At 50.6% G+C, this 24,784-nt stretch overlaps 11 protein-coding genes across 11 annotated transcripts; 6 read left to right on the forward strand and 5 right to left on the reverse strand.

Moving 5' to 3' along the window:
* Positions 1-305: 305 nt before the first annotated feature.
* Positions 306-2,566, reverse strand: VFPPC_00841 (hypothetical protein; the record flags this gene model as incomplete). The annotated part of the gene is made up of 2 exons (XM_018280780.1): positions 306-1,480; positions 1,534-2,566. 2 exons carry the CDS (start codon positions 2,564-2,566, stop codon positions 306-308), a joined length of 2,208 nt encoding a protein of 735 aa, XP_018149108.1.
* Positions 2,567-3,435: 869 nt separating this feature from the next.
* On the reverse strand, positions 3,436-4,332 carry VFPPC_00842 (abhydrolase domain-containing protein; the record flags this gene model as incomplete). The annotated part of the gene is made up of 1 exon (XM_018280781.1): positions 3,436-4,332. One exon carries the CDS (start codon positions 4,330-4,332, stop codon positions 3,436-3,438), a length of 897 nt encoding a protein of 298 aa, XP_018149109.1.
* Positions 4,333-4,897: 565 nt separating this feature from the next.
* Positions 4,898-5,385, forward strand: VFPPC_12911 (ribosomal protein S27/S33, mitochondrial; the record flags this gene model as incomplete). Its single annotated transcript, XM_018290688.1, has 4 exons — positions 4,898-4,936; positions 4,986-5,191; positions 5,258-5,307; positions 5,360-5,385. The coding sequence occupies 4 exons, from the start codon at positions 4,898-4,900 to the stop codon at positions 5,383-5,385; spliced, it is 321 nt and encodes a 106-aa protein (XP_018149110.1).
* Positions 5,386-6,548: 1,163 nt separating this feature from the next.
* Positions 6,549-9,186, forward strand: VFPPC_00843 (pumilio-family RNA binding repeat protein; the record flags this gene model as incomplete). The annotated part of the gene is made up of 5 exons (XM_018280782.1): positions 6,549-6,656; positions 6,796-6,876; positions 6,941-7,900; positions 7,959-8,585; positions 8,659-9,186. The coding sequence occupies 5 exons, from the start codon at positions 6,549-6,551 to the stop codon at positions 9,184-9,186; spliced, it is 2,304 nt and encodes a 767-aa protein (XP_018149111.1).
* A 353-nt stretch (positions 9,187-9,539) lies between these two features.
* VFPPC_00844 (hypothetical protein) lies at positions 9,540-10,313 on the reverse strand (the record flags this gene model as incomplete). The annotated part of the gene is made up of 3 exons (XM_018280783.1): positions 9,540-9,707; positions 9,771-10,166; positions 10,212-10,313. The coding sequence occupies 3 exons, from the start codon at positions 10,311-10,313 to the stop codon at positions 9,540-9,542; spliced, it is 666 nt and encodes a 221-aa protein (XP_018149112.1).
* A 990-nt stretch (positions 10,314-11,303) lies between these two features.
* VFPPC_00845 (hypothetical protein) lies at positions 11,304-11,819 on the reverse strand (the record flags this gene model as incomplete). The annotated part of the gene is made up of 1 exon (XM_018280784.1): positions 11,304-11,819. The coding sequence occupies one exon, from the start codon at positions 11,817-11,819 to the stop codon at positions 11,304-11,306; it is 516 nt and encodes a 171-aa protein (XP_018149113.1).
* A 205-nt stretch (positions 11,820-12,024) lies between these two features.
* Positions 12,025-14,879, forward strand: VFPPC_00846 (protein phophatase 2C family protein; the record flags this gene model as incomplete). The annotated part of the gene is made up of 4 exons (XM_018280785.1): positions 12,025-12,132; positions 12,692-13,650; positions 13,700-14,713; positions 14,768-14,879. The coding sequence occupies 4 exons, from the start codon at positions 12,025-12,027 to the stop codon at positions 14,877-14,879; spliced, it is 2,193 nt and encodes a 730-aa protein (XP_018149114.1).
* A 291-nt stretch (positions 14,880-15,170) lies between these two features.
* VFPPC_12912 (c4-dicarboxylate transporter) lies at positions 15,171-17,001 on the reverse strand (the record flags this gene model as incomplete). Its single annotated transcript, XM_018290689.1, has 9 exons — positions 15,171-15,335; positions 15,384-15,613; positions 15,667-15,709; positions 15,756-16,014; positions 16,068-16,217; positions 16,265-16,272; positions 16,322-16,491; positions 16,548-16,587; positions 16,639-17,001. The coding sequence occupies 9 exons, from the start codon at positions 16,999-17,001 to the stop codon at positions 15,171-15,173; spliced, it is 1,428 nt and encodes a 475-aa protein (XP_018149115.1).
* A 1,794-nt stretch (positions 17,002-18,795) lies between these two features.
* On the forward strand, positions 18,796-19,685 carry VFPPC_00847 (UBA domain-containing protein Ucp14; the record flags this gene model as incomplete). The annotated part of the gene is made up of 2 exons (XM_018280786.1): positions 18,796-19,050; positions 19,122-19,685. 2 exons carry the CDS (start codon positions 18,796-18,798, stop codon positions 19,683-19,685), a joined length of 819 nt encoding a protein of 272 aa, XP_018149116.1.
* A 647-nt stretch (positions 19,686-20,332) lies between these two features.
* Positions 20,333-20,686, forward strand: VFPPC_15239 (hypothetical protein; the record flags this gene model as incomplete). Its single annotated transcript, XM_018292992.1, has 1 exon — positions 20,333-20,686. The coding sequence occupies one exon, from the start codon at positions 20,333-20,335 to the stop codon at positions 20,684-20,686; it is 354 nt and encodes a 117-aa protein (XP_018149117.1).
* A 992-nt stretch (positions 20,687-21,678) lies between these two features.
* Positions 21,679-24,349, forward strand: VFPPC_00848 (involucrin repeat protein; the record flags this gene model as incomplete). The annotated part of the gene is made up of 3 exons (XM_018280787.1): positions 21,679-21,828; positions 21,918-24,206; positions 24,257-24,349. The coding sequence occupies 3 exons, from the start codon at positions 21,679-21,681 to the stop codon at positions 24,347-24,349; spliced, it is 2,532 nt and encodes an 843-aa protein (XP_018149118.1).
* Between the last annotated feature and the right edge of the window lie 435 nt (positions 24,350-24,784).

Below are 24,784 nucleotides of genomic sequence, written 5' to 3' on the forward strand. Positions count from 1 at the left end.
GTGAGTATTTCGGGTCGCGTTGTGAGGGTTTGGGACTGATAGGGAGTAGAGTGCTTCGCCGACAAATCCTTTGACGGCGCAGAATACGGATAGGGCGACTACGAGCTTTGTGGCGACGCAGACGCAGACGCAGACGGGGTCTGCTCAAACTAGTACCAAGACTGGAGAGGGGAATATAGTGACGGTGGAGGGCTTGGGTGTTGTGATGGTTGTGGCGATGATGGTTTTGGGATAGACGCGGGACATATCCCACAATTTACTATGGATTCATAACTTCGTTCTTATTTACTCGATAAGTGACGGCTTTAGTCGCGTGCGGTTTTGTCCAAGAGCCCTTGCTGAACAGCTATGGTTGACTTCTCAGTCGACCTTTGATCTCGGCTGCCGTCACTGCCATTCTGTTCCCGTTCAGAGCTGAAATCATCCGGCGTAAACACACCCTCCCTAGAAGCCGCAACTTTCCTCTTCCCTACTGTTTTCACCCACGCATCAGTCCTGAGGTCGGTGGACTCCGGCCACAGGAATATGCCAATAGTCCTGCCTGTAGACATTGTGTCCAGAAACCGTCGTAGCTTACCAGTTCCTGTCTTCCCCATGATAGACAGGCTGACAGTAGAAGCAAAGAGGGCCACCATCACCGCAATGACTATAAAGGCAGGGATGGCAAAAGGAATCTTGTACTGAACTCGTTTGTGGTAAACGATAACGGGTACTCTGTCGCCGCCGGATTCCGTACCACGTTTCTGAAGAGCATCATCAGAAACCCATCCTTTCGTGCCCACAACAGTGTTGGCCGCAACATCTGTCCAGACCAAGTTGATGATGTTGGCAGCACTTGACGCAGAGGTAGACAACTCCATCCACTTCCTATACAACGCTAGAGCCGTCCGACCAGAGTAGTCCCCAAACCCAGAATACCCCGTCCGACCTGGCCGGGCAATGTTATACGCATTAAACACGGCCTGGGTGTAGAAGTTGATTCCTGGCAGGTACTGGCCGATTTTGGTTGCACTTTGTGAGAAAGAGTTCTCCGTCAGTGAATACACGTTTGACATCCCTGGCAGGAACAGGCTCTCGTGTGTGAGTGTCGATACATTTGATTTCAAGTCGTCTGGTACACTTGCATTACCTGTGCCGATTATTCCCCATAGAGGCTGAATATCGTTGATGGCCATGTCTCCGATGTTCTCGACAGCCCACTGGGGAAGACTTGCTGCGTTGGCGTAGCTCTTGGGCTTGAGCTGGGTTACTTGCAGGCCATCCAAGTTGGTTCCATTGTATCGGAACCGGACGGTTTTGACTACGGCACGGAATGCACTTGCACAGCTGTATATCGGAATGGTCCACTTGGAGTCTGGATCCGGGATGAGATTCGAGCCATTGTCGGTACGTCGGGCGGCTCCATAAAGGAGGCCACATCCGACAAGAGTGCTGTTCATGTTTGGCAAGTCGTTGGGTGTGACTCCCGTGCAGGAAAGGGCTATGTATGTTAGCTACAAATGAATTCATGCGATAGCACGGCGATAACCGTACCGACTGAGTAAAAGTCCCTTTTGCTAACGGCAAATGGGTTGCCTTTGACTGTCTTGTTTCGTTCGGACGGGGTTGCTGGCAAGTCTGCGAGATACTCGCCAAAGGTGCTTGAGCTCCGTAAAGACTGATACTCAATAGCGAATATATTACTCCTGTCATCGGCAGATGTTTGATTTACTTGTGTTGAGTTTGTCTGAGAGATCAAGCCAAGTTTTGCATCATTCCTGGTAAAGTTCTTGGGGTTTCGATCGGTCAGATTGAAAAATGCCATAGTAAGAAAATTCGACATCCAAGCAGCATAGTATGCCTTTTCTCGAATGTCCAGTTCACTCTGGCCATTGGGATAAATTCCAGGGCTAGGCATCGTTCGCGATAAATTCGAAAATCCACCGTGATCTATCAATGCTAGGCTCTTGACTTGTGGCTGTGCACTACCATCGTCCAGTCTAAGTGTAAAGTCAAACGTGACGTTCATATCGACGCATTTCGTCTCCGGTTCGATAAATAATATGTCTTCGGTCCACTCGCTGCCATATTCGTGCAAGGGTCCCGGCACGGAATGGCGGCGAAAGCCTATGCCGCCGGCTTCTGTGTCGACAATGAGTCCTTCCACGACGTGGACTTTCGACTCTGGGATGAGCATGGAAATTTGACGGTATGCTGATTTAATGTACCATCCTACTGGGCTAAAACTGTCTGTGGCATTCAAGTAGGCCCTCCACTGAATATCAAAAACGCTGGAGACTGGCTTCGCAAACTGCTTTGCTCCGTCACGAAACAGATTCACAAGTGGAGAAGGTATGCTTCGATCGATGATGGTGTTGTTGCAAACTTGAGCAAGCCCCTTTTGTGTGCAAGTCTGATTCATCGTCAAACCAGGACAAGCCGCATTTCCGCATGATCTCGTAAATGGCGCTGCACTCCGGGGCGGCGTCCCGTAGCCAAATGCCGAAGTGTCATTGATAAAGCGGAATTGTTCGAGGTTAACAGATCCTAGTGGCTCAACAACATCGTACAATCCCAATGGTGTCATAATGGAGGCCAAGGAGGTTAATGCTAGAGCCAATGTTTGAAACCACATCAGATAATTGACGCGTCGTGGGACTCCTTGGCGAGCAGCAGTGTCTGTATTTAGAATACCCGGCCATAATGAAGAGTGTAAAAATCGGCCGAGAACAGACCTAGACCCCAGAGTTAGATTGTGGCATAGAGCGGGCAAGGCGAATGTTGACCAACCAAGAAACTACTGAGTTTCGATTTGTTATAAATGCGATGAGTATGAGTGGAACTAATAGGGGAAGTAGAACCTGTACTGTCAAAACAAATTAGGGAGTGTATAGATTTCACGAAATGTGAGAGACTTACAAAGAAAGACGCCCGCTGCAATGAGACCGGACACTTCCCCCACTGAGAGGTCTGCCATCATGAGCCACAATATCCAAGATCATCAACGTCAAGGTTCACAAACTTCGACATTTTGTATTTCAGGGAATAAGGTGGGCTTATGTGCCATGAGCATGTTAGCTTGTTCCTGGGGTGCGGTTGTTGCCAGGATCTTCAGCCCCAGCTGATCCAGAGGGCCCTGGCAATGCATGAAGACCATAACGTTTTCCCACAGAGAGCATCTGTACACTGCAGCCTTATGCGCCCGAAGGATGTGTATTGACTGCGCCAATTCCTCAAACATCTCAAGTCACAGTCGTGCGGCTAAGATCGGAAATTTTGAATGCTCTAGCCTCATTGCTCGTTATTGGGGATAGAGAAGTGTTTCGGCCATGTTGAGGGCATCGCAACTGAGATTTGTCAAAAATCGTATAACAATGTACATCTAAACTCTATGATGAAAGTACTGGTATCTCGTGAAGTGAAAAGCATGGTAAAAAAGCGAAATTATCCCTCTGGTCAAGATGTCGGGCTGGATTCTTCGGCGGCCTTGGCGGCTTCTAGAAAAGCAATCTTCTTTGCCTTGTACGGCTTGAGAAGTTTCTTGTTTTCTAATGCCCTTTGTGCAGCTTTTTGGGCAGCCTCTTTCTTCTTCAGAGCTGTTCCAGTTGCGAGAAGCTTGTTCATCTCACCCCATCCATCCAAGTATACACCTACGGTATACAGCGGCATTCCAATGTCCTTGTCCTTGCCTATCCCTGGCATATCTTCGTAGCGGATGAGAATCCCTTTTGCTCCAATTTCGTTTCGTAAAGCCTCTTTGGAGGTGAAGTTTGTTTTCGAGATGGCGCTCGCCGCACCATTTTGCGACTCAAAACCGGCTTCCCCACTAGCCTTGGTTCGTGTTTCGTTGTTCATGATGTGATCCTTGATTGTTCTCGCCCAGAGTGATTTGAGCCAAGATGCTGTGTTGGCAAGCCCACTTTTGGGGTCAGAAACAATGGCAGCTGCGACGTATGCTTCAAACATGTCGGCTTGGACCTTGATGATATCTTTATCCTTTGACTTCCCTCGTCCATGTAAGACTTCCTTCTTCAGGTCAGGTGGTAGCTGTGCTTTAGACTCTAAGCCATATTCGCGAAAATATTGCGCGAGGGTTGTATTTCGAACCAATATTTCTCGCAGCTGAGAACACCTCCCTGATGGCGTGGTTGGAAACGTCTGGTATATCAGGCTCGAAGCCATTAATTCCAAGTAAGCATCGCCTAGCCATTCGAGACGTTCATAGCTAGGGTTCGAGCCACTGATACCCGGATGCCGGAATACGGTGTCTTCAAGCCCTTGGTTAAATATTTTGGGGATGGGAGGGAGACTTGAAGGTATCTCGGTTGAAACCCAAGGTGTTAATGTAAACATCGTTGGGATTTGACCCAACGTGTCGAATTTTGGCGTTTCATTATTACTTTCTGGAGGAGATTGTCTTTTCCTTTTGACATCCTGACAAGGATCGCTGGTCGCAGCTCTTTTCGACATATCTTGATCTATGAATACATTGAGTTGAAAATGAAGACTTCAATGCTCAACAGCTTACCCAGCCAGACAACACTCCGGTCGCCCCACCTCGGATGAAGGAGCCAATCAGTGGTTTGTCAATCACGTGTATCATTTTGATGCGTTGCGCTTGCTCATCTTACTGGTTGCTTATTCGAGACGCATAGGTTGAATTGTAGCATAAATGTGGTAATTAATGACATAGTTTTATCCAATTATTGAACTACTTTTTATCTAAAAAATCTGCACGTCTCGCAGTCTGGCATCTGAAGGCTATCGTGGTGGAAGCAACATATTGAACAAATTAAGCAATTAGTGGGTCCGTGCTTGCAAGCCACGCAAAGCTCCTTGCTTGTCATCCATTCCGCTTCAGTCCGGCCTGGTCTCAAAAAAGTTGAACACCAACATCAGCAACCACAAGCATGCCAAGATGAGTGTGCCACGAGCTAGGTTATTGGACTTGATGAAGGTACGATCATAGTCAGCCCAATTGCTATTGTCAGGCTAACTCTCGACAGGCGCAATGCCAAGTCTTCGCCACGACATATAACCCCGACGGCGTGCGCATGGGCAACAAAGTCTTGCGCCAGCGATTAAAAGGCCCGGCCGTTGCGGCATACTACCCGAGAAAAGTCGCTACGATTAAGGATGTGAAACGGGAGTTTGGACCAGTTCTAGCAACGTGGGATGATGCCGAAGAAGATCGATTCGAATACATTGAAGAGTACGTTGCGCAAAAGGCGGCCCCCCCCCAACGGAATTGTCCAAGGTACTGACTGGCTATCTCTAGGTTGAAGCAACGCGGAAAGAGCGCGCCGAAGAAGAAAAACGGCCCCCCAAGTATGTATAGGAATTGAGTGAGGACGAGATGACGTGCTAACAATGTAACCAGCCGAGAAACCAGGCAGGAGACGATAATGCAATGCAATATTGCTGTTGAAAGCGACGGTGTGAGATTGAACTTTCAGCAACCAGACACCGATTTCGATCCGCAAATAAAGTCGGCGAGATATTCATGTCAATTAGACGGCGTGAGGGATCCGTAACATCGCGGTTAGGCAACTCCTCCCGCACAGAGTGTGTATATATACTGTACGAACTACCCATACATCTTCAATCAAAGGAATTGAAACAAGGATACCAAACGGGGTGGCAAAGTGACACCAGGGATGGCGTCGAAGTGGTGACTGCTGAAGAACAAATGTGACAAACGGCCTCCAAGGGGACGATCGACGTTTGATACTAAGTGGGTGTGGTGAGGATCGCGGTAGAGTGAAGTATGCCTCTCGGATCAATTCACCTGTTCCAGCATTTCAGGTGCAAGTTGAATGCACCATGATTCACTTTACTCGATGGATTTCTAAGTTGGTATGATTTCAGCGTGTCCTTGCGTGGCATGTGCCTGTTGATCCATGCAGCCTTGACGAAGTCGCCCAAGCACCTGCCACTTGACTGGCAGCTTGCCAGGTGTGAGCGGCTGCTTAAGATTCGTCCGTCAAGTCTGATCTGGTCTGGCTCGGTTCGTCTCTGCTGGGTCTACTCAATCAACCAGTCCCAGACCAGCCAAGTCGCCTCGCTTCGTTGTCGTCCTTCATCTTCCCCTTCCACCAGACCAGACCAGACTTTCTCTCTACTCCATTCTTCTCTCTACTTTACCCACTCTCTCCGGAGACGACACTCGCTGGGTTCTCGTTTCCTGCCATATATTTCGCCGTTTCGTCTAATCTGCATTTCGTACATTGCCAAACCATCTCTGCACCCGTCGGCACTTTCCTTTTCCTTTGTCAGGTCGTAATTGCGGTCCTGCCGTCAATTTAGCATATACTGCAGCCGTTTTTCATCGCACCATCTTTTTGTTTTTTCTTCCTCTCTTCCTCCATTCTCCATCTCTTCTGATTTCTTCGTGCCACTGTCTTGGTTTTCCCACGTCCTCTCTGTCTGCGATCTAACAGGTCTGTTTTTTTGAGTGAAATCTTCATAATCTTTATTGCCTGTGTCTCTTGCAAATAGGCACAGTCGTTTGTTATTTATCTCTTTTCGATACTTTCCTGCGTTGCCACTGCATCACGCTCGCCCAAAACATGGTCACTTCCGAATCTCGAGGCTCACCCCCTCAACGAACTGGCAGTATTCCTGGCCTCTCTTCCCAGGAAGAGCCCATGAGGGCGGGAAATGATCGGCCATCCTCGGTGAGTCAAGCCAGTGTAAATACTATTTATTTTGTTTCTCTTTTATCTCTCTCCTCTCATAATCTTGGTTGTGCTAATTTTCGTCCTGTGCATCCCACTCACCCAACCAACCTTCACAGCTTGCTGATACTGCCTGTAGGACAGCCCATCTTTTCCCTCAGGGCAGAAGAATATTCACGTGCTGGCCACTTCGAAGCTGGTCAATCAAGCAGGACCCAAGGTCAGTGAATCAAATAACAACAACATCCATACTGGATTCATGCTGACACAGTCGATCATAACAGCCGACAACCGAAGGATCCAAAATGACCGACTCTTATCCGATGGACAAGCTCTTGGCAAGGCTGTCAGAGCAGCAAGCCGTGCTCAATCAACAAAATGAGGCTCTCAAATCTGGGGACGACGATGGAAACATGTGTCAACGACTTCCTGGGCACACATCTTCTAGCAATTCACTTCCCATTACGCCAGCGACGGATGGCTTCTCCTCAACAGCACCAAGCACTCGCCCAGCTAGTGCTACTCTGGACGAAACTCGCCCCGACTCGGATGAAGTCCTCCGTCTCAAACTTCAGCTAGCACAAGCTCAAAGCAAGATATCCAAACTGGACCAGGAGTTGGCCACCCGTGGAATGAAGGGTGAAGCAGATCTACAAGGCATCAACACCATTCGTGGTATTGGTATCGGCACAGCTGTGCATGATAGTGCCTGGGTTAACACTGATGATGACCAGTCAGATACTAGTGATGCCTTATCAACCACAAATTTTACCCGAGCCCGGGGCATTTGGGGGACGACCAAGGCATCTTTTCCTGGTGGCGTTATTCAGGGAGAAGCCGTCGAACCACAGCCCGGCACATGGCTGGGAGGGCGAGGCTTCAACCACAGTTTCACTGATTCAAGCTCTTCATACCAGTTGATGGATAGCTACCGTGGGGATCGCCTGAGCCCAGATCCAGACCTCGTCATGCGCCAATCAGCCAGTCGTCGGCCGAATCGGTATGACCATAGAGTCACTAACTCTCACCACTTCAGCAACGCTGGATACAATCAGTCAAATGGACCTACAACTCCGTTCGAAGCAATGGGCGGACCAATGCCGTCTGGAAATATGCACCCACCTCCTGGGCTTGGTGCCATTGGCCTCGCGGCTTATCCTGGATATCAGCAACAGCAGCCACCAGGAACGACACTGTCGCCCCATGCGTCTGAATTTACATCCAAGACGCACTGGAAGAACGAGGTGAGCGCCTAATCTCAGATCTAACTCATGTGGTACCACATGCTAATTCTCGCCTCAGGGTCTCCCTACCGAAGGCCCGACCTACTTACCCCCAACTGAACCTCTCAACTATCGGCGTCTTCTCGACCGTAATGTGACATGCAATTGGAAATACATAGTCGACAAGATTGTGTGCAATAATGATCAGCAAGCTTCCATATTCTTACAGCAAAAGTTAAAAGTTGGCACTCCAGACCAGAAATACGATATCGTCGAGGCCATTGTTGCCCAGGCTTACCCTCTGATGGTAAACAGATTTGGCAACTTTTTAGTTCAGAGATGCTTTGAGCACGGAACTCCTGAGCAGGTGATTAAGATTGCACAAGCCATCCGTGGTAACACTCTCAATTTGTCCATGGACCCCTTTGGATGCCATGTGGTCCAAAAGGCATTCGACTCGGTACCTGAGGAGTACAAGGCAATCATGGTCCACGAGCTTCTGCGCCGCATCCCCGAAACAGTTATACATCGATATGCTTGCCATGTATGGCAGAAGCTCTTTGAGCTTCGATGGACTGAATCTCCACCGCAAATTATGAAATACGTTAATGAAGCTTTGCGCGGCATGTGGCACGAAGTAGCTTTGGGCGAAACTGGCAGCTTGGTTGTTCAGAATATCTTTGAGAATTGTTTGGAGGAAGACAAGGTCAGTTCTCTCTCTTTTCGGCAGTTGGTGGAATTGCTGTTGCCCCTTGACGTGTGTCTGACTTGTTTTGTAGCGCCCTTGCATCGAGGAAGTTCTCGCCAACATTGATATTGTTGCGCATGGCCAGTTCGGAAACTGGTGCATCCAGCACATCTGCGAACACGGCGCACCGCCTGACCGTGGAAGGGCGGTCGACCACGTCATTCGGTACGCCGCTGAGTACAGCACCGATCAGTTTGCTTCCAAGGTCGTGGAGAAGTGTTTGAAGATTGGATCTAGTGAGTTCCTGGGTCGTTACCTGGACCGTGTTTGTGAGGGCCGCCTGGACAGGACTAGAATCCCGTTGATTGACATTGCGAGTGACCAATATGGCAACTATCTGGTGCAGTGGATTCTCAACAATGCTTCACCTCAGCATCGTGAAATGGTGGCGGCCCACATCCGAAAGCATATGGTTTCCCTTCGAGGCTCCAAGTTTGGATCCCGAGTTGGCATGCTCTGCACCAACCACGCCGTCACCACTCGGCCTGGACCTGGTGTTGGACCCAGCATGGGGAGTCGCATTGGACCCGCGCCGCGATTTGCAGGGGCATATCGTTAATTATACCTTGTGTGTGTAGTCTGATCTTGAAGTCATTATCGCCTTTGCATAATATAAGAATTTTGCTTTATGAGACTCGCAAGTGATGTGACGAGGTTGTGGCATAAACTTGGGAATGACGCCTTTATATTATAGTATGACCTTTTCAAGTTGACGCTTCTTCGTAAATACACAATGCCCTCACGCCATGACTACTCCACAACTTCAAAATAAAACCTAACGTTTCCAACTCGGGTCCGTCGCTACAATTGTGGCCGTGACGGCCCGGTCAATACAAGCCCCAGAGCAAAAACGCCTCATCACCATGCATGATGAAAAATGAAGACAAACAAAATTGGACAGCTTGCGATGGCTCATGAAGCCACAGGTTCTGTTGATGATGACGCTTCAGCCGGGTCGGCGTCAAGCGGGGGGAAGTCGGTGTCAAGAGCCTTTGGAAGGCTGAGTTCTGGAGCCACCTGAGGAGTGTCCTTTTCCCAGGGTTTCTTGGGAGCTGCCCTGGAGCCGACGGGCTTTACAGACTGAAGAAGATTGTTAGCAAGCATATTTCACGGCTGTTGCAATAAGGAATGGTATATGCGTACGGGATCTCGGGCAATGGTATTGGGGATCTGTCTTATACCCGGAATAGGTTTCCCCTCCTGCAACAACTTGAGCATCTCGGCAAAGCCCATCGGATAACTGGGCTGATCGCCAGATGCATTCTCATCCGCCGCGGCCTTGCGATCAACGTAGAGGTCAGCCTTGGGAGCGGCTTGTTGCCAGGGGAGGAGGGGCTCTTCAGTCGAAGTTTGGTATTCCTCGGGTAGGACCTGGGGCGGTTTGTGACTGGGGTTTCTGGCCAGCCAGTCTGTGTATTTGGCAAAGTCGATTTGGACGCCTATGCGCTGAGCGTAGTAGAATATGCGGGCGTGGATGGCCATGTCTGATGGGGAGCCGGATGTGCTGGTGGGAGGGCCGAGGATGGCGGAGAGGCCGGACTGGATGGGTTAGTTTGGGTTTGGGGTGGAAGGGGGGTTGCGTACGAGGAAGGTTGTGTCTTTTTTCCAGGGGTATGTGTCGAAGGCTTTGTAGATGGAGGTTTCGTCTTGGAGGGAGCGGATGTGGTCTGTTGAGGGGGTCGCCATTTTGAGGGTTGGTTTGGGGGATGGGATTTGTGATGAGATGAGATGAGGTGTGACTGTGGTGGTGACTGAGTGACTGAGTGACTGAGTGAGTTTGGTGGAGGGAGTTTGGGTTGTGGTTGGATTTGTGGGTATTGCATGTGATGGGCTTGGAGTCTGGGGTAGCGGACAGCATTGCCATCGGCATATTTGATGTGTGATTTAAGAATCAATTTTGTAAATAATTTACTGTTAGTGGGCTTTTCTATTGTTTGAATAGGTTGGTTATATGCTCCAGATGCAATTGGTCCATGTCGGTTTATAGCTTGAAAGTATATTCGTACCGTGTTACTGGATTTGGCTGGGCATGTGAGCGCAAATGAATCTGCGTCAATTGAGCGTCTCATGCTGTACTTAGACCTGCATTTAAGTACGTTCCACACGATCCTCTCAATATGCATAATGACCAGGATCGGCCGTCGTTCGTTAAATAAACTGTAGGGGATTTGTTTCAGCTGCAAGTTTGGCACATGCCAGGGGGTGCTGGCGGAGTGATTACTGGGGCACAACTCTGACGGATCTCAAGCTTTATATTGCCTGTGAGGATAAAGATGCTTGACAAGAGTCTGCAAGACATGATGGTATGACATGGTTGGTGAGCAACTGGGCTCGGATTATAATGCCTGACAGCTGTTAAGGAGTTCGCGCCGCTGGAATTCAAGCTACATCCTTGGGATTATTCAGGAGCACGATACCTGAGGAATTGGAGAAATGGCGTGGGATGAGACGTCTGTTACGAAAGTTGCGGATATTTCCATATGAGTGGTCAATGGGGGTTGGGAATAGATGCAGTCTGTGGTAAAGAGTATTTGCCTGATCTAAGGATGCACTAACACATCATTGACCTGAATATGCTTTGGAATACAACCTGATATGAGATAGGTTTCAATGGTTCAGATACTTTTGACCCCCATTGTAGGTACCTAGGTAGGTATAGAGAGTGATAGAGCCCGTTCAAACGGTTGTCAAAGACCCTGTAATAGCCTGTACATTCCGCTTTTGGAAATCTGGATCCGACCTACTGTCATTTGGGTCACGGTGTTTGTGCAGGAGCAACCTTTCCTCGAGCCTAGGAACATCTTCTGTCCAGGCCGGCACAGAGAATTCGTCGAAACGGCCGCGATTCTCATCCTCAACTGGAGGTCTATCCCGTCGCAAGCCCCAAGATAGTCGCCAGTTGAAGGACTCAATAAGTGCTTCAGCCAACGACGCAAGGACAGCAAGCTGCTCGGCATTCGTACACCCGTCCTCGCGAGGGTCCCGGAGAAGAGTGGGATTCCATTTGGGTTGTTTCTTCCAAAAATATTCTGTCTCGTAGCCAATCAGCGGCTCGTCGTGGGCACAAAACGCTTCGTAGGGCCGATAGAATGAGCTTTGCATGGTATCACGCCACCGGAAAATGGGAAGGAGGCGAAGTTGCCAAAGCTCAGGGTGTTTTTCATCCATGCATGCCTCCGGTGCGTAGGCCATGATGTGCTGTGGTGTTGGTGGTAACTGGCATGGGAAGTGACGAGGGTATCTCAGAAACAGTCCCAGAAGTTTTAGAAATGGGTGTTCGCTGACTTGAGAGAGGACCTTGACCGAATATCGTAGCTCTAGGGGTGTAGCGCGAAAATACATTTTCCAACGCCAGCGGCGCCATTTGCGCTTGAGGTAGTCAATGATTTGAAAAGGCATGAGTGCGGAGGAAGGGGGTGGAAAGCGCAACACGCTGTTGGATGCTGGTGGGATTGAAGCTCGGTCTAAGAGCACATGCCGCTTTATTCTCGTATCATTGCTATTGGTATGCAAAGAAAGAGGTGGTAGATACCGAGGCTTTCGTCTGTGGCATGGCATGCATGTATCGCTGTATCGCATGCGGTCTGGTCACACAAAAACGATCTTGATACCCCATGAATTCTTGGCTTTGAATCGTGTTTGAGGCATGGGTATTAAGACGAGTTGGAACGTAATGATTGAAACATAAGACAAGGGGGTGCAGAATATCCGTCTTTTGTGTGAGGAAGAAGTTATGATTGAACGTGTAGAGTCTGGCACAGGGCATGTGCCAGAGGATGCCAAACTTGGCACTAGAAGACCAGAGATCTCCACCAAACACAGGGAATGGGAAAGAGCAACCAAGATTGAGCCCCTGCCTACCGAGTACTCTGTACACTTTGTTCAACTCCAACTGCTTACTGCTTACAACATACCAGACTCGCCTGTGTGACCACAAACTACCTAGGTATCAAATCACCATAGGTGTCAATAAATATCAATTGATCGGCATTGATTTGCATCCATGTCGATCCCGACAAGCTCCACACGACCACCCTCCCCATCCGCCAGCTCAAGGTAACTAGCTGGATTTAGAAGCTCCTCCACGAGCCTCAACCACCAAACACCAAACACCAAACACCACCGACCAACTCCACCTCCGCCCTACAACAGACACCACTTCCTCCGTCCTTCACAACCTCATCCTCATCCTCCTCGAGGGGCAACGTCGCTACAATATTCGGCTGGGCAGTTTCAGTCGCAAGTCGCTCGACGCTATCGGACACTTTCGACACACCCAAGAACATCGCAAGGTTCTTGGCATCTACGCCTCTTCCAACCTTTTGACTTGGCGAAAGGTCCCCAACCGCCGAATCCTCGCCTGCCCCCAAGCCGCCCAGATGCACCGCGCAGCCCTCAGAGCGTTCCGGACAACATCGACGTATTTCAGCGCCGTCCGTAACCTGTCCCGCGCCCAACGAACATCTCGCCGAGCTCTCTTCTCCGCTGCCAGTCTCAACGCCAATCGTCATCCCGTCGGTAATGAAACTCTAAGGTCCTCCATGTACTTTCGTCGTCTGCCAGTCGCGCTCGTCTCCAGCATCGTCGTCGGATACGGCGCCTGGTACTCGTATAACTCGACCAACGGTGTTCCTGGCGGACAGTCTGTCGCCCGCAGCTTCACATCTTCCCAGGGCACGAGTGATGCCCTGCCCACCAGGACCGTACTGGTAGTCGGCGCAGACGAGCTGAGGCAGGGCACCATTGTGGGAGAAGGGCCTATTCTAAAGCCAACGGCCGACGGCCGCCGAATCGTCGAAATGTTGACCTCGGAACAGGCCACCGAAAAGTTGAGGACGCTGGAGCAGTCCTTTTCCGTCAACAGAGGACAAGGCGTAACGAGATATGACTTGGTCCAGCTACCTAGTAATGATCCCATCGAGGACGACCATGCCGAGAAGATTGTCGAAGTTCCTAGTCGTTCTGCCGGAGCAGACGGAGCAAGCAACGACTGGATGTTCTGGGGCGTATTCGACGGGCACTCGTGAGTTCCTCCCATTCCTACATACTCCATACTTGCTAACACGTCCCAGCGGCTGGACAACATCAGCAACCCTTCGCGAAAGCCTAATCAGCTACGTCGCTCGCGAGCTTAATGAAACCTACAAGTCTGCCAAAAGCAGCCCGCCGACAGACGAAGCCATTGACACCGCCATCAAAACCGGCTTCAACCGCCTTGACCACGAAATCGTCCATAAGAGCGTCGAAAAAGTATTCAAAGCCAGCTCCAAAGCTGTCGCCGCCGAGCTCCTCCAACCTGCCCTCTCTGGTTCCTGCGCCCTCCTCTCCTTCTACGACACCCGCAGCAATCTCCTCCGCATTGCCTGCACAGGCGACTCTCGCGCCGTCCTCGGCCGCCGCTCAGAATCAGGCAAATGGACCGCCACCGCTCTCTCCGAAGACCAAACTGGCGGCAACTCCAACGAAGCAGCTCGCATGCGCAAAGAACACCCTGGCGAAGATGGTGTCATCCGCAACGGTCGTGTCCTAGGCGGCCTCGAACCAACCCGTGCCTTTGGCGACGCCGTCTACAAATGGTCCCGCGACGTGGCAGGCAAACTCCGCGCCTCATTCTTCGGCCGCTCTCCCTCTCCGTTGCTCAAGACACCGCCTTACGTTACCGCTGAGCCCATCGTCACAACCACAAAGGTCAACCCCGAAAAGGGCGACTTTCTCGTCCTCGCAACAGATGGACTCTGGGAAATGCTCACAAACGAAGAAGTAGTAGGCCTCGTAGGGCAGTGGATCGAAAGCCAAGCCTCATCATCCACCTCATCTACTTCACAATTCGAAGCCGCATGGTCCAAGATCTTTGGCTCCCAGAATAAACCGCTTCCCGTGGAACAATCCAAGACAGATGGCACAGATGGTCAACGCACGCCCATCCGCGTCCAGCAATGGGGTCTGAATCCCGATGCAAAGGACCGTTTTACCGTCAAGGATAAGAATGTCGCTACGCACTTGGTTCGGAATGCGTTGGGTGGAAATAACGATGAGCAAGTGAGGGCGTTGCTTACTCTTCCTTCGCCGTTTTCCAGGAGATACCGGTATGTTTACAGTTCTTTTTCATGCTTCAATTTTCGGCTTCTAATATTTTGTAGGGATGACTTGACTGTCCAGGTTATATTCTTTGGAAATGGCGCCAAGACTGGCGAAGTTACGATAAATCTGGATGCTACTGCCGAAACGGCCGAGCCTAAGCCTAAGCTTTAAGCTGTAGATTTGAGCGTGTTCAGATTTGCTAGAGTAGTAGTGTTGGTTGCATTTGGCATAACAGCTAGCGTGTAATATTGAGAATCAAAAACGATACTAGAGCGAGTCTTGTATTTTATCTTAGGTAACGGGTGGAGTTGGGACGAAATAAGAATTACAGATAATGCTTTAAGTGTTCGCAATTCGTGTGTTGTAGTGGGAGGTACTTCCACATCAAACGCCAAAGACCAGTCCCGATTGCAACAATGATGTATTTGGACGGGAAGGCGGCTGACTCTCAGACTTTGTAGACTAGACTTGGTCCTCTGGCCACAGCAACTTCCTGGTCCGTAGACAATAAAGCATCTTGACAAAGACACCCACCCAAACTACGATGAGGATGATTGTCATGATGGCCCCGAATATGTGGAGGCCTTGGCTCTTGAAATTGTCGCCCATGACCTCCGTGGCAACGACCTGCGATGTATTAGAACAAGTTACTAGATATGTGACAACAGTTCATACCAAGCCTGTGTTTGGAAACACAAACGACCACCACGTCATTTGGAAGGGCATCTTGTGCTGCCGGCGGGTATACTTCCAGAGAGATCCTACGGACACGAGGAAGAACCAGAGTGACAGACCCCACAGCCAGAGTGCCACGAGTAGTGACACAACTCGAATCACGTCGGCTGCAATAGGGGTATCGAGGAACTGGCTGGGGATGATTTCCCTTGCGTGGCTTCCGAGTAGTGCTACGGGAGGTTAGTGCAAACAGCAAACATGCCTTGACGGGGGAGCATCATACCAATGCTGGCGGCGGTGAATCCAAATGGTCCAATAGATATAAACTGAATGATTTAGCATGTGACCTTATCGTATGGATTGCTAACATACCACACCGGGCCGTTGCATGTCTCGTGGGAGCTTCTGCGTCATGAGGCGGTATATAAAGGCTGCGGAAATCATAAACGCAATCAGACACCCGGTGCCTTGTGTTGTTGCCGCGCAAATGGCGATGGCCGTCCTGTTGATCGAATGGTGGTATCCAGATACCTCGGAAGCGGCAATGAGATTGGCGGCAAAGGGGCCCGACAAAAGGAGCGGGTATGCTGGGAACACCCATGTTGGTGTCATCATGTGAATGGGAAGTTCTCTATCATGGTGTCAGTAAATTGTATTGCGTGGGCCGGCACCAGGATGGCTTACAGAGTCGTCCAGAGGATGAGGTACAAACCAGCGCTGGCTACAGCACCTAAACTAATATAGACCCAAAACATGACATCCAGAACTTGCAGCAGCCAATCACCACATGTACGAACTCCATATTGGCATATGTTTATTAAAATTATGGCGATGCTGCTCTTGTTAGTTCTGGTGAATGTTTCCGAAATGAGAATGCTCACGAGACAAACTACACTGCATGAGTAAGAATTGTTCAATTGGGGATGCATCTAGCTTACAAATGCTGGTATAAAAAGTGACTCGACTTGGTCGGTGAATGAATTTATGAAACTTCCAGGACGTATATAGAAGCGTACAGAGATCAAAATACAATTCATGAGGAAGAGAACGATGTTTAAGAGACAAAAGAAGATGCCGACTGCGACGATCCAACCCGCTTGATAGTACGCTGTTTTCTCGTTTAGCTTCCACATCATGGTGAAGTTTTAAAAAAGCATTTCTCACCAGAATGGAGTACGTTGGCCATACCACCGGTAGCCATAGTCTATGTAGTTGGTCAGCAAGACCGTATAACCGGTGCTTGCTTGCGCCATACCATTGTAAAATAGGTCCATTGGTAGCATGCGACACGATCCTTGAGAGTCACCGTGCCTCGGGGACGCAATTTCTCGGCCTTGTTTGCCACAGCATCTATACTGAGTTGGTTTGTTGGCGAAACATCCGTAGTAAAGGAAACTCCGGGGGGAGTGGCAGCAACATCGGAAGGGCCTGAAGCAAGCGACAGCATAGGCGAGGGCGCACCTTGAGTCTGCTGAATAGCATGCGTCGGTGTGGGCGAAAGCGAGGCAAAAGGGCGGGCTTGGTCTTCTTCATTAGATGACTCACGGCTGTATTCAGAAGAGCTTGGGTGTGTGGTTCTGCTGCCGCTTCTCACCACTTGGGCGTGGTTGGAGGCCATGTTGCCGGATCCAAGTCCTCTGGTCTTCGAGCTAAAAGCTTCGAGATGAAGTAGAGGACGACAAGCAGGCTAGGCTCGGCATGGGTGAAGGCGAGGTTAATATAGACAAGGTGGGTAAGAAAGACGATGTGATGCAGGACAATGGAGCCAACATTGGCCAAAGGCATAGTAATTGTCCTCGGGAAGGCGTTCGGATGGTCTCTAAGAGACTTGTTGTCCCCTTTCGATGCGTGGCCCAGCAATATCTTTGCGCGGGCACCTCCTTCGGGCCACTGTCGCAACGCCTCGCACAACGTTGAGCCGTGTACAAACGATGAATGCAATTCAATGACACTGGGGTTGGGCCAGCAAACTGGTGTTACCTTTAGGTAACCGTGATGCGATACTCGAGCTGTGTAACTGGCAGTGGAGCAGATTGGCCGTTGGAGAGTGCAGACATCAAATTCGTCAAGTTGAACGAAAGGCTGGGTTCCAAGTAGTGAAACAGTCTGGCCGGATATGAAATCAATGATATAGGTAATTTAGGCTGGTCCCGTGATGAAACGTGAGAGAAAAAGTTATTCTGGCTGTCTGAGTTTGCAGAGTTTAGTAAGGTTCAATGTTGAAATGCCCCTATGGTGGTTGCATGTGGATGTCTGGGGCTTGGATGTGGAGTTGCGGAATGTTTCGACTCACATCAAGTGTGGTTAAGTCTAGTCGAGTCTGGTCAAGCCTAGTTCTGGCTGGATAGTAGTAAAAATAGCTGGTCCACTGGAGCTGGTTCCTCTACCCCAGATTAGGTCCTCAAGCTTGGTGCATTTGATGCCAGGGTCGAGATGGGCAAAGTAAATTCTTTGCCGCACACGCGTGCGATTGAGGAGTGTGCCGGCTATAGATTTCGTGCCATACAGAGCCACGACAGGCAAGGAAGGATTACTGCGATACAAGGTATTGATTGTCGTAAACGTAGTGTAGGTGGAAAGGTGATTGTGGAGGTGCTGATGAGCTGTGCGAGCGAGATTTGGTTTCAATCAATTGATTTTGGAGAGAGTCGCTACGGCTCTTTGCCGATTGGAGTTTCAACCAAAATGACCTGACCAGGCCGACCAGACCGGCCAGACCAGACTAGGCCACACGGCTGCCGTGCGGCCTTCTATTACAATGCACCAGCGTAGACACCAAATTGACCCGACCAAAGTGCCCAGGAAAGCAAGAACATTGAACCTAAACTGGCAGGAGCACTGCATACATGCACCATCAATTGAGCCACAACACGTTTGACAGAATGGAACACGGCAAACGGACACATCCAACACGTAGGAACCATGGTAACTTGCGTATGGCAAATAACTCGCAATTTCTGACAGCATGCACGTTCTGTCGTCTGGATTATTAGTACTAAATTTGCTTCCTATTTCCTGCATTGTCCAACCTTGATTACCGCCCGAAGCTTGCAGTAACTTTGAGCAGCCCAGCAAGCAGTAACCCGCTTTCGGGTGACACGTGACGCTCGTCATACCACATGTCCATCCGTCCCGCTGTCGATAGTCAAGCCACGCAGCAACTCCACGAGAGACGACATTGCAACGAGAAGCAAGCAGTGTACCATTATATTTTTTGTTCTTGCCATCCAAATGTTTGTTATTATTGTTCCCCTGAAAACAGACCCTATCAACTAGATACCGCCTCCATCTACCTGGCCGCCCGGCCCCGGTTCGACTGGCTATCCTGAGACGGCTTCACGCGAGCAAGGAAAGCTCATAGAATGCGACGATAGAAACAAACAGCAGCCGGCAGCGACAATTTCACCTCACAATGACATTTACAAATGCCCCAGTCACCAGGCTGTTGGTCCTCGGGCTCGTTTCGGCCTCCATAGGTGCCAGCATGCTCGATGTCAAGCACTACTTCTACATCTCCATCGACACCCATCTGTGGAAGTATAAACAGTTTTGGAGACTACTAGCCTATCAACTATGTTATACAAACTCGACCGAAGTGCTGTTTGCAGCCATGTCATTATACAACCTACGAGTTGTTGAACGCATGTGGGGGTCGAGGAAATACGCCGTGAGTGCATCACCAGATTCACCACCACTACGCAAATAAGTTTGTTTCCACAGAGGCTAACAGTTCGTCAGTCATTCCTCGTCGTGTCGTCTCTCTTCACCGCCGTCATCCCTCCCCTGATACTAGTTGTGTTACGACCATTGTCAGCGGGATATTTCAACTACATGCCCGCGGGCCCGACTCCCATCGTCTTTGCCATTCTCGCCCAATACCACGCCATGGTGCCTCATGTGTACAAATACCGAGTGGCAACGTCACAAAACACCCAAACAAACGACTCGTCCGGTGTGACCTTGTCGGATAAATCATACCAATACGCCATTGCTCTGCATCTATCCTTATTACAGTGGCCCGGCTCGGTGTTAGGCGCCTTTGTTGGCTGGGCGGTGGGCAATGCTTGGCGAGGGGGTTTGATACCGGCCTCCTTTGTGACGTGGCGACTGCCAGGCTGGATGGTGGGACTCCGCTCTCACAGACGTAGTGCCGAGTTTGAAGGTTTGCGAAGACGGTTGGAAGGGGAGAACGGTCCACCTACAGGTGTGTCGTCGGGTGTTCAGGATGCGGGTGGTCAGCAGGCTGAACGAAGACGAACGATGGGGCAGCAGATTGTTGATCAGTTCCGAGAGGCATTGTGAATGTAAATTAGATACCCGTAGCTGGTTCATAACTTAATTGGCGAGCGTTTGCATCATTCGGAGATACATGGCTGCTTCGTCTGGAGGCGGGTCATGTTCTGCATCAGATTGCCCGCAGTCGGCAATCGACCATTGGCGAGAGGCGTGATCACTCATCTGCACTCCCTCCAATGCCCCCGAGGACCGCCTTGACGAGTCGGTGGCTGATCTCACCATGACGAAATCACAATTTGACACAACAACAAGCCGATATTTTGTTATCCTGACAACCTTTGCCAGCAGTTGGTTTGAACAGACAAACGAAAGCCGCAGGGACGGTTTCAAAGGATCGGCACCATACAGGGTTCTTGTTGGCCAAGTTTAGTGGCCTCCCCTTGTCGTTGGGCATGGATCCCAGCCTCTGTGGCTGTCCATTCGGGGTGATCAGATGAATTAATTAAAAGGCTGTGATCCGAAATGCCGGGAAATTAGCACGAAAATTTTCATCGTTGCACGCTGAGCTGGAGAAGGTCGTCAGCAACGAGAGGTTTGCTGGGTTCCAGCGGAAGGGATAACAGCTCGTGCCCAAATGCCTCATCGGACGCTGGCATTGTCTGCTCCTTAAGGCGTATTCCGGACGACGGATCCCGGCCAACATTGCTTTTTATATGGCAATGCCTATCGGTGTGTTTATCAGACGAAAACGTGTTTGCTTGATTGGTCTTGGCAATGGACCCCCTAGAATGGGCATGACAAAGGCGGAACTGGCCACGACGGGATTGTTCCTGGACTTGACGGCAGTGCTGATGAGAAAGGACGAGATGGCAATTGCACAAATAGGTTGTCAGAATGGTGCATTCCTAGGCACACCTGGCTCAATGGTTTATGGGCTCCATGTCGATATTGAAGCTAAAAACGGGCGGCACGGGTCAAGGTTTCGGTGGGCACACGAGTGGTGCATGGTGTGGCCATCCTGCCGAAGTTCGGGCAAGTTTTGTCGTCAGATTCACGGAGTGAGGTAGTCTGAGGTTCAGAATTCCTTTTGGGCTCGATGCTTTTGCCGTCAAGGATGCAACTGGTAATGAAATTGCTGCATTTGTGAAACGGCGTGTCCGGCAAGAATTCATAGCCACGCAGTGGTGGAACGTGAGACCAGACTTGGCTTGACATCTGGAGGCAAGAGTGTGCAGGACTGGATGTCTGGTGCCTGGCAGGAGACCTGGAGAATGACCACACCGGACTGGGCCGGATAGCTGGACACTGCAGCTCTCAGTGCACTGGATGCCGGCCACAGGGGATGCGTCCACTAAGATGGCAGTTCCTGAGCGGCTGCGCCAGCCCGCAGTCTGCGCCCCAGCGCCCCCAGTGACGCCGAGCTTGATTGTGGAGGCTGCGCCCCACTTCCAACCGCTCCCCACCTATCGCGTGGCTTCCCATTCCCCCAATCTGCCCAAATCTGGACACCACTTTGGACCCAGTGCCACTTTCACATATTGATCACAGAGTGAAGCTGGACATGGGACCTCCTTTTCCAGCTCGTGGTTCCCAAGTCCACGTCCATTTCCATGTCCAACCTCCCAGCCCTGGTTCATGGTCTCACGGTCCTTTCCTGCCATCCTTCGCTTTTCCTCGACACACCTATCGTCCCTGAAATTAGCACGATCGCAACTTTTGGCTCGGCTTTACGACTCTGCTTGAACCTACATATTTGCTGACACATACTGCGCTCCTCGGCCTACCGATATTTGCTCTGCGACACCCATCTGTTTTTGACTCTCCCGCCCGAGACAGATAACGCGACTTGCTACCGACATAACGCACGAGACTCAATACACTTTATTTCTGTTCGGTCCTACTTGTACCTTGCAAACCAACCGGATAAGGACTCTATGGCGGTCTGAGCGACTGGTTGCTCTGTTTTGCAATCTGGCCGCCGCTCTTTTCTTTGTTCTTGTCCTTTAATGTGCTAATGACTGTCGACGAACTGGAGGATTAAAACCATACGATTAATACTATGAACGGCTACCCGACGGGTAGATCCCCATATGACTACGGGGCCTCCAACTTGACACCTCCGGACTCGAGCATCAATGATAAATCGGACGCTTATAGAGAAGATGGCAACATCAATGGGCTCGCGCAAGATGCGTCGCGTCGAAATCAAGTAAGGAAACCCACGTCCGGCGCAATACCAGACCAAGAACTGGCCCGGGGGGGGGACTTCCAGGAGATTGTGGACCTAACACGTTGCAGACAACCGACCCGAACTCAACGCCACGCTCGGCGCGAGTCGATCTGAAAGATCCCATTCAAATCCACTTGCTCACCGAGACGGCTCTTTCAGACAGCAAGGGATACGAAATTCTGTCCCAGGAGGAAGTGGACGAGCTGAAGAAGCAGGCAGCGCTTCTCACCCAGCGCGTAGAATCTACGAGATCGAACCTCGCCATCCAGTCCAAGTATCGAGATGCTGCAGCATCCATGGCCCGGCTCAAAGGCCCTGGCCAAGATGACCAACGGCGCGACCAGGAAGCTGAGCGCGAGAGGATCGAACTGGAGCGCAAGTGCGATGAGCTGGCTTCGGAACTGCTGGACCTGGAAAAACGACTTCTTGTACCACATCGGAAAATCGTCGAGCACACCGCAGCTATCCTCCAATTAACGCACAAGGCGAGCAGGAGGAAGACTGCGCCGCTGAATGGACAACCCGTCAACGGTATTCCTGGCAGCCCTGAGAGCCTATATACCTACTCCCACAGCAGAAATAGCCTGGACCAAATTGGCGACGACGCATACTTTGACGAAGCCGGCGGCTATCACTTGGACGGAATGGATCGATCCAGAAAGAACGCGATTGAGATTCCTCTGAAGTCCCCGATCCGTGAGCAGAATCAACTTCGAGTGGAATTGGACCGTATGCGAGAGGAGAATACGCATCTGCGTTCACAAACGGATGGGCTTTTGAAGAAACTACAAGGCCTCAACGTTTCGCTTCGTGACACCATTGTTCGATTTAATCCAGAGGTAAATCGAGCGTACGATGACCCACCGCGCATGTCTGCGACCCCCGAAATCAAGCTGGCGGATTTGCTCAAAAGTCAGGTTGAGTATCTGGAGAGCGGCTTGGTTGCCGTGCAGGCCGAGCAGGAGTCTTTCAATGGTGGCAGCCAGATGGGAGAGCGTCTTGAGGCAATGAACCTTCAGCTGCGAGATCTCCTCATGATGTCAGATCCTCACTACACGCCAACACCTCTGCCGTCAGACTCTGATGTCAACGGACAAATGGCATACCTCGAGGACTCTATTCGATCTGTCGACTCTCAGCTGGCTCGTGCCAATTCCTCCACCAAAGCAATAGACGAGTCCGGCCCTGTTCTGACTAGTCTCTGGGACACAATGCAAAGAGGTTTCGCGGAAGCCAAACAGCGCCAGGACGACCGGAAGAGAAGCCGAATCGACAAGGGCCTGCCCGAAAACGATGTGGAAATGTCTGACGACGAGGGATTCGACACGGATGAGCCCTACTCTCTGGACTCATTCTCAGACAGAGTACGGTGGATGCACACACAAGCCATTACTCTGAGAGATCAGAAGTATGTGCTCAAGCGGCAAATTAAGCAGCAGCGGGAGCTCAACAACAAGTCCGACGCCGAAAAGGACGAAGAACTGTCGAGAAAACAGGAGGAGCTCGAAAAGAGCCGACAGCTTTTGAGTCGTGCCGAAAAGGACGCCATGGACGCTCAAAAGATGCTGTCAGACACCATGGCCGACTTGGAGGATGCACGAAACGCCGCCGACGCTAGCGGAGCCGCCAAACTTGAGATTGAAGATCGCAATGCCAAGATTACCCAACTGGAGAAGAGCCTCAAGGCTGCTCAAAGCAGCTTGGCTGCCGCAGAGTCAGGAAGCAAGGGAACCGAGGGCCAGCTGGCCGCTCTCAATGCCCGCATTGATGACATCACGCAAAGCAAGAAGGAGGCAGAGGAAACGAGTAGGGGCCTGCAGCAGGAGCTGGCGGTCAAGGTGAGGGAGCTGGACGACGCCAAGAAGAAAGTGGACGACTTGGAATCAGAAATGGTTGATCTCAAGCTTGATCTCACGGTGGCCAAGGCGGAACTGGACGGTGCTTATGGAACCCGTGCAGAACGCGCGGCCGATCTTGCAGCCGTCAAAGAGAGCGCCAAGATAGAGAAGCTTGAAAACGAGATTAAGAGGCTCAAGAACGACATCGAGCGACTGAGGACGGAACTCACCGGTATGACAGATGAGCTCCAAAAGGTCACCAACCTATCCATTGCTTCAGAAAAGGACAAGTCCCAGCTGGAAGAATCCTTGAGCGAGGCAGAAAAGGCAAAGGCCAGCCTTGAAGGAGAACTACACAACACGCGCGGGAAGATGGCCAAACTACAAGAGGACCTAGACGGCGAGCGACTCAAGATTCACGGCGATGGTTCCAGACCCGGAGCCGGTGCGTCAATGCTCAGCGAGCGCTTCAGAGCGACCATGAGAGAAGAGCGCAAGAAGTTCCAAGACGATCTAAAGGTAAGCACCACACAACCATACATCCAAAGACAACACTAACCAATTTACAGGAGGAACGCCTCAGATGCCGCAAGCTAGAAGAGGAGCTCAGCAAACTGAAGCGCAGTTTGGGACCCGGCAAAAGTCCCCTAAGTCCACGGTAGATGTCTTATCCCATCAACTCTGGGCTTTCACAATTTTTACTTTTTTGCATACCCATATTCTTAATTGGATACAAAAGAATTGGCTGTTACTTTATGGATACATAGACTTTACTTTGTACATAGCATTGCATCTTTTGAGCATGGAGGAGGACCGGTGTTTTATTTGGGGACAGGCGGACAGTGGACGGGCAAGGGGCGGGGAGTATTCTGGATGTAGGATTGGGTACTTAGGTATAGAGGGTAGGACAATATACTCCCTTGGGCTTTGCATTTGCGTTTTGCTTGTCGATTTCACATGGGACGGTGTGCTTGCTACTTTGGTGCTGTGTGTGTTATGCTATACTTTAAAGCTAGTGAAGAGTGTATGTTGTAGAGGTGTTACTATTTCGAAGCATTGATGTAGGGTTCCTCTAGATGGAATAGGCTAAGGTATGG

Source organism: Pochonia chlamydosporia, chromosome 1 (assembly GCF_001653235.2).
Source record: "Pochonia chlamydosporia 170 chromosome 1, whole genome shotgun sequence".
Lineage (NCBI taxonomy): Eukaryota > Fungi > Ascomycota > Sordariomycetes > Hypocreales > Clavicipitaceae > Pochonia > Pochonia chlamydosporia.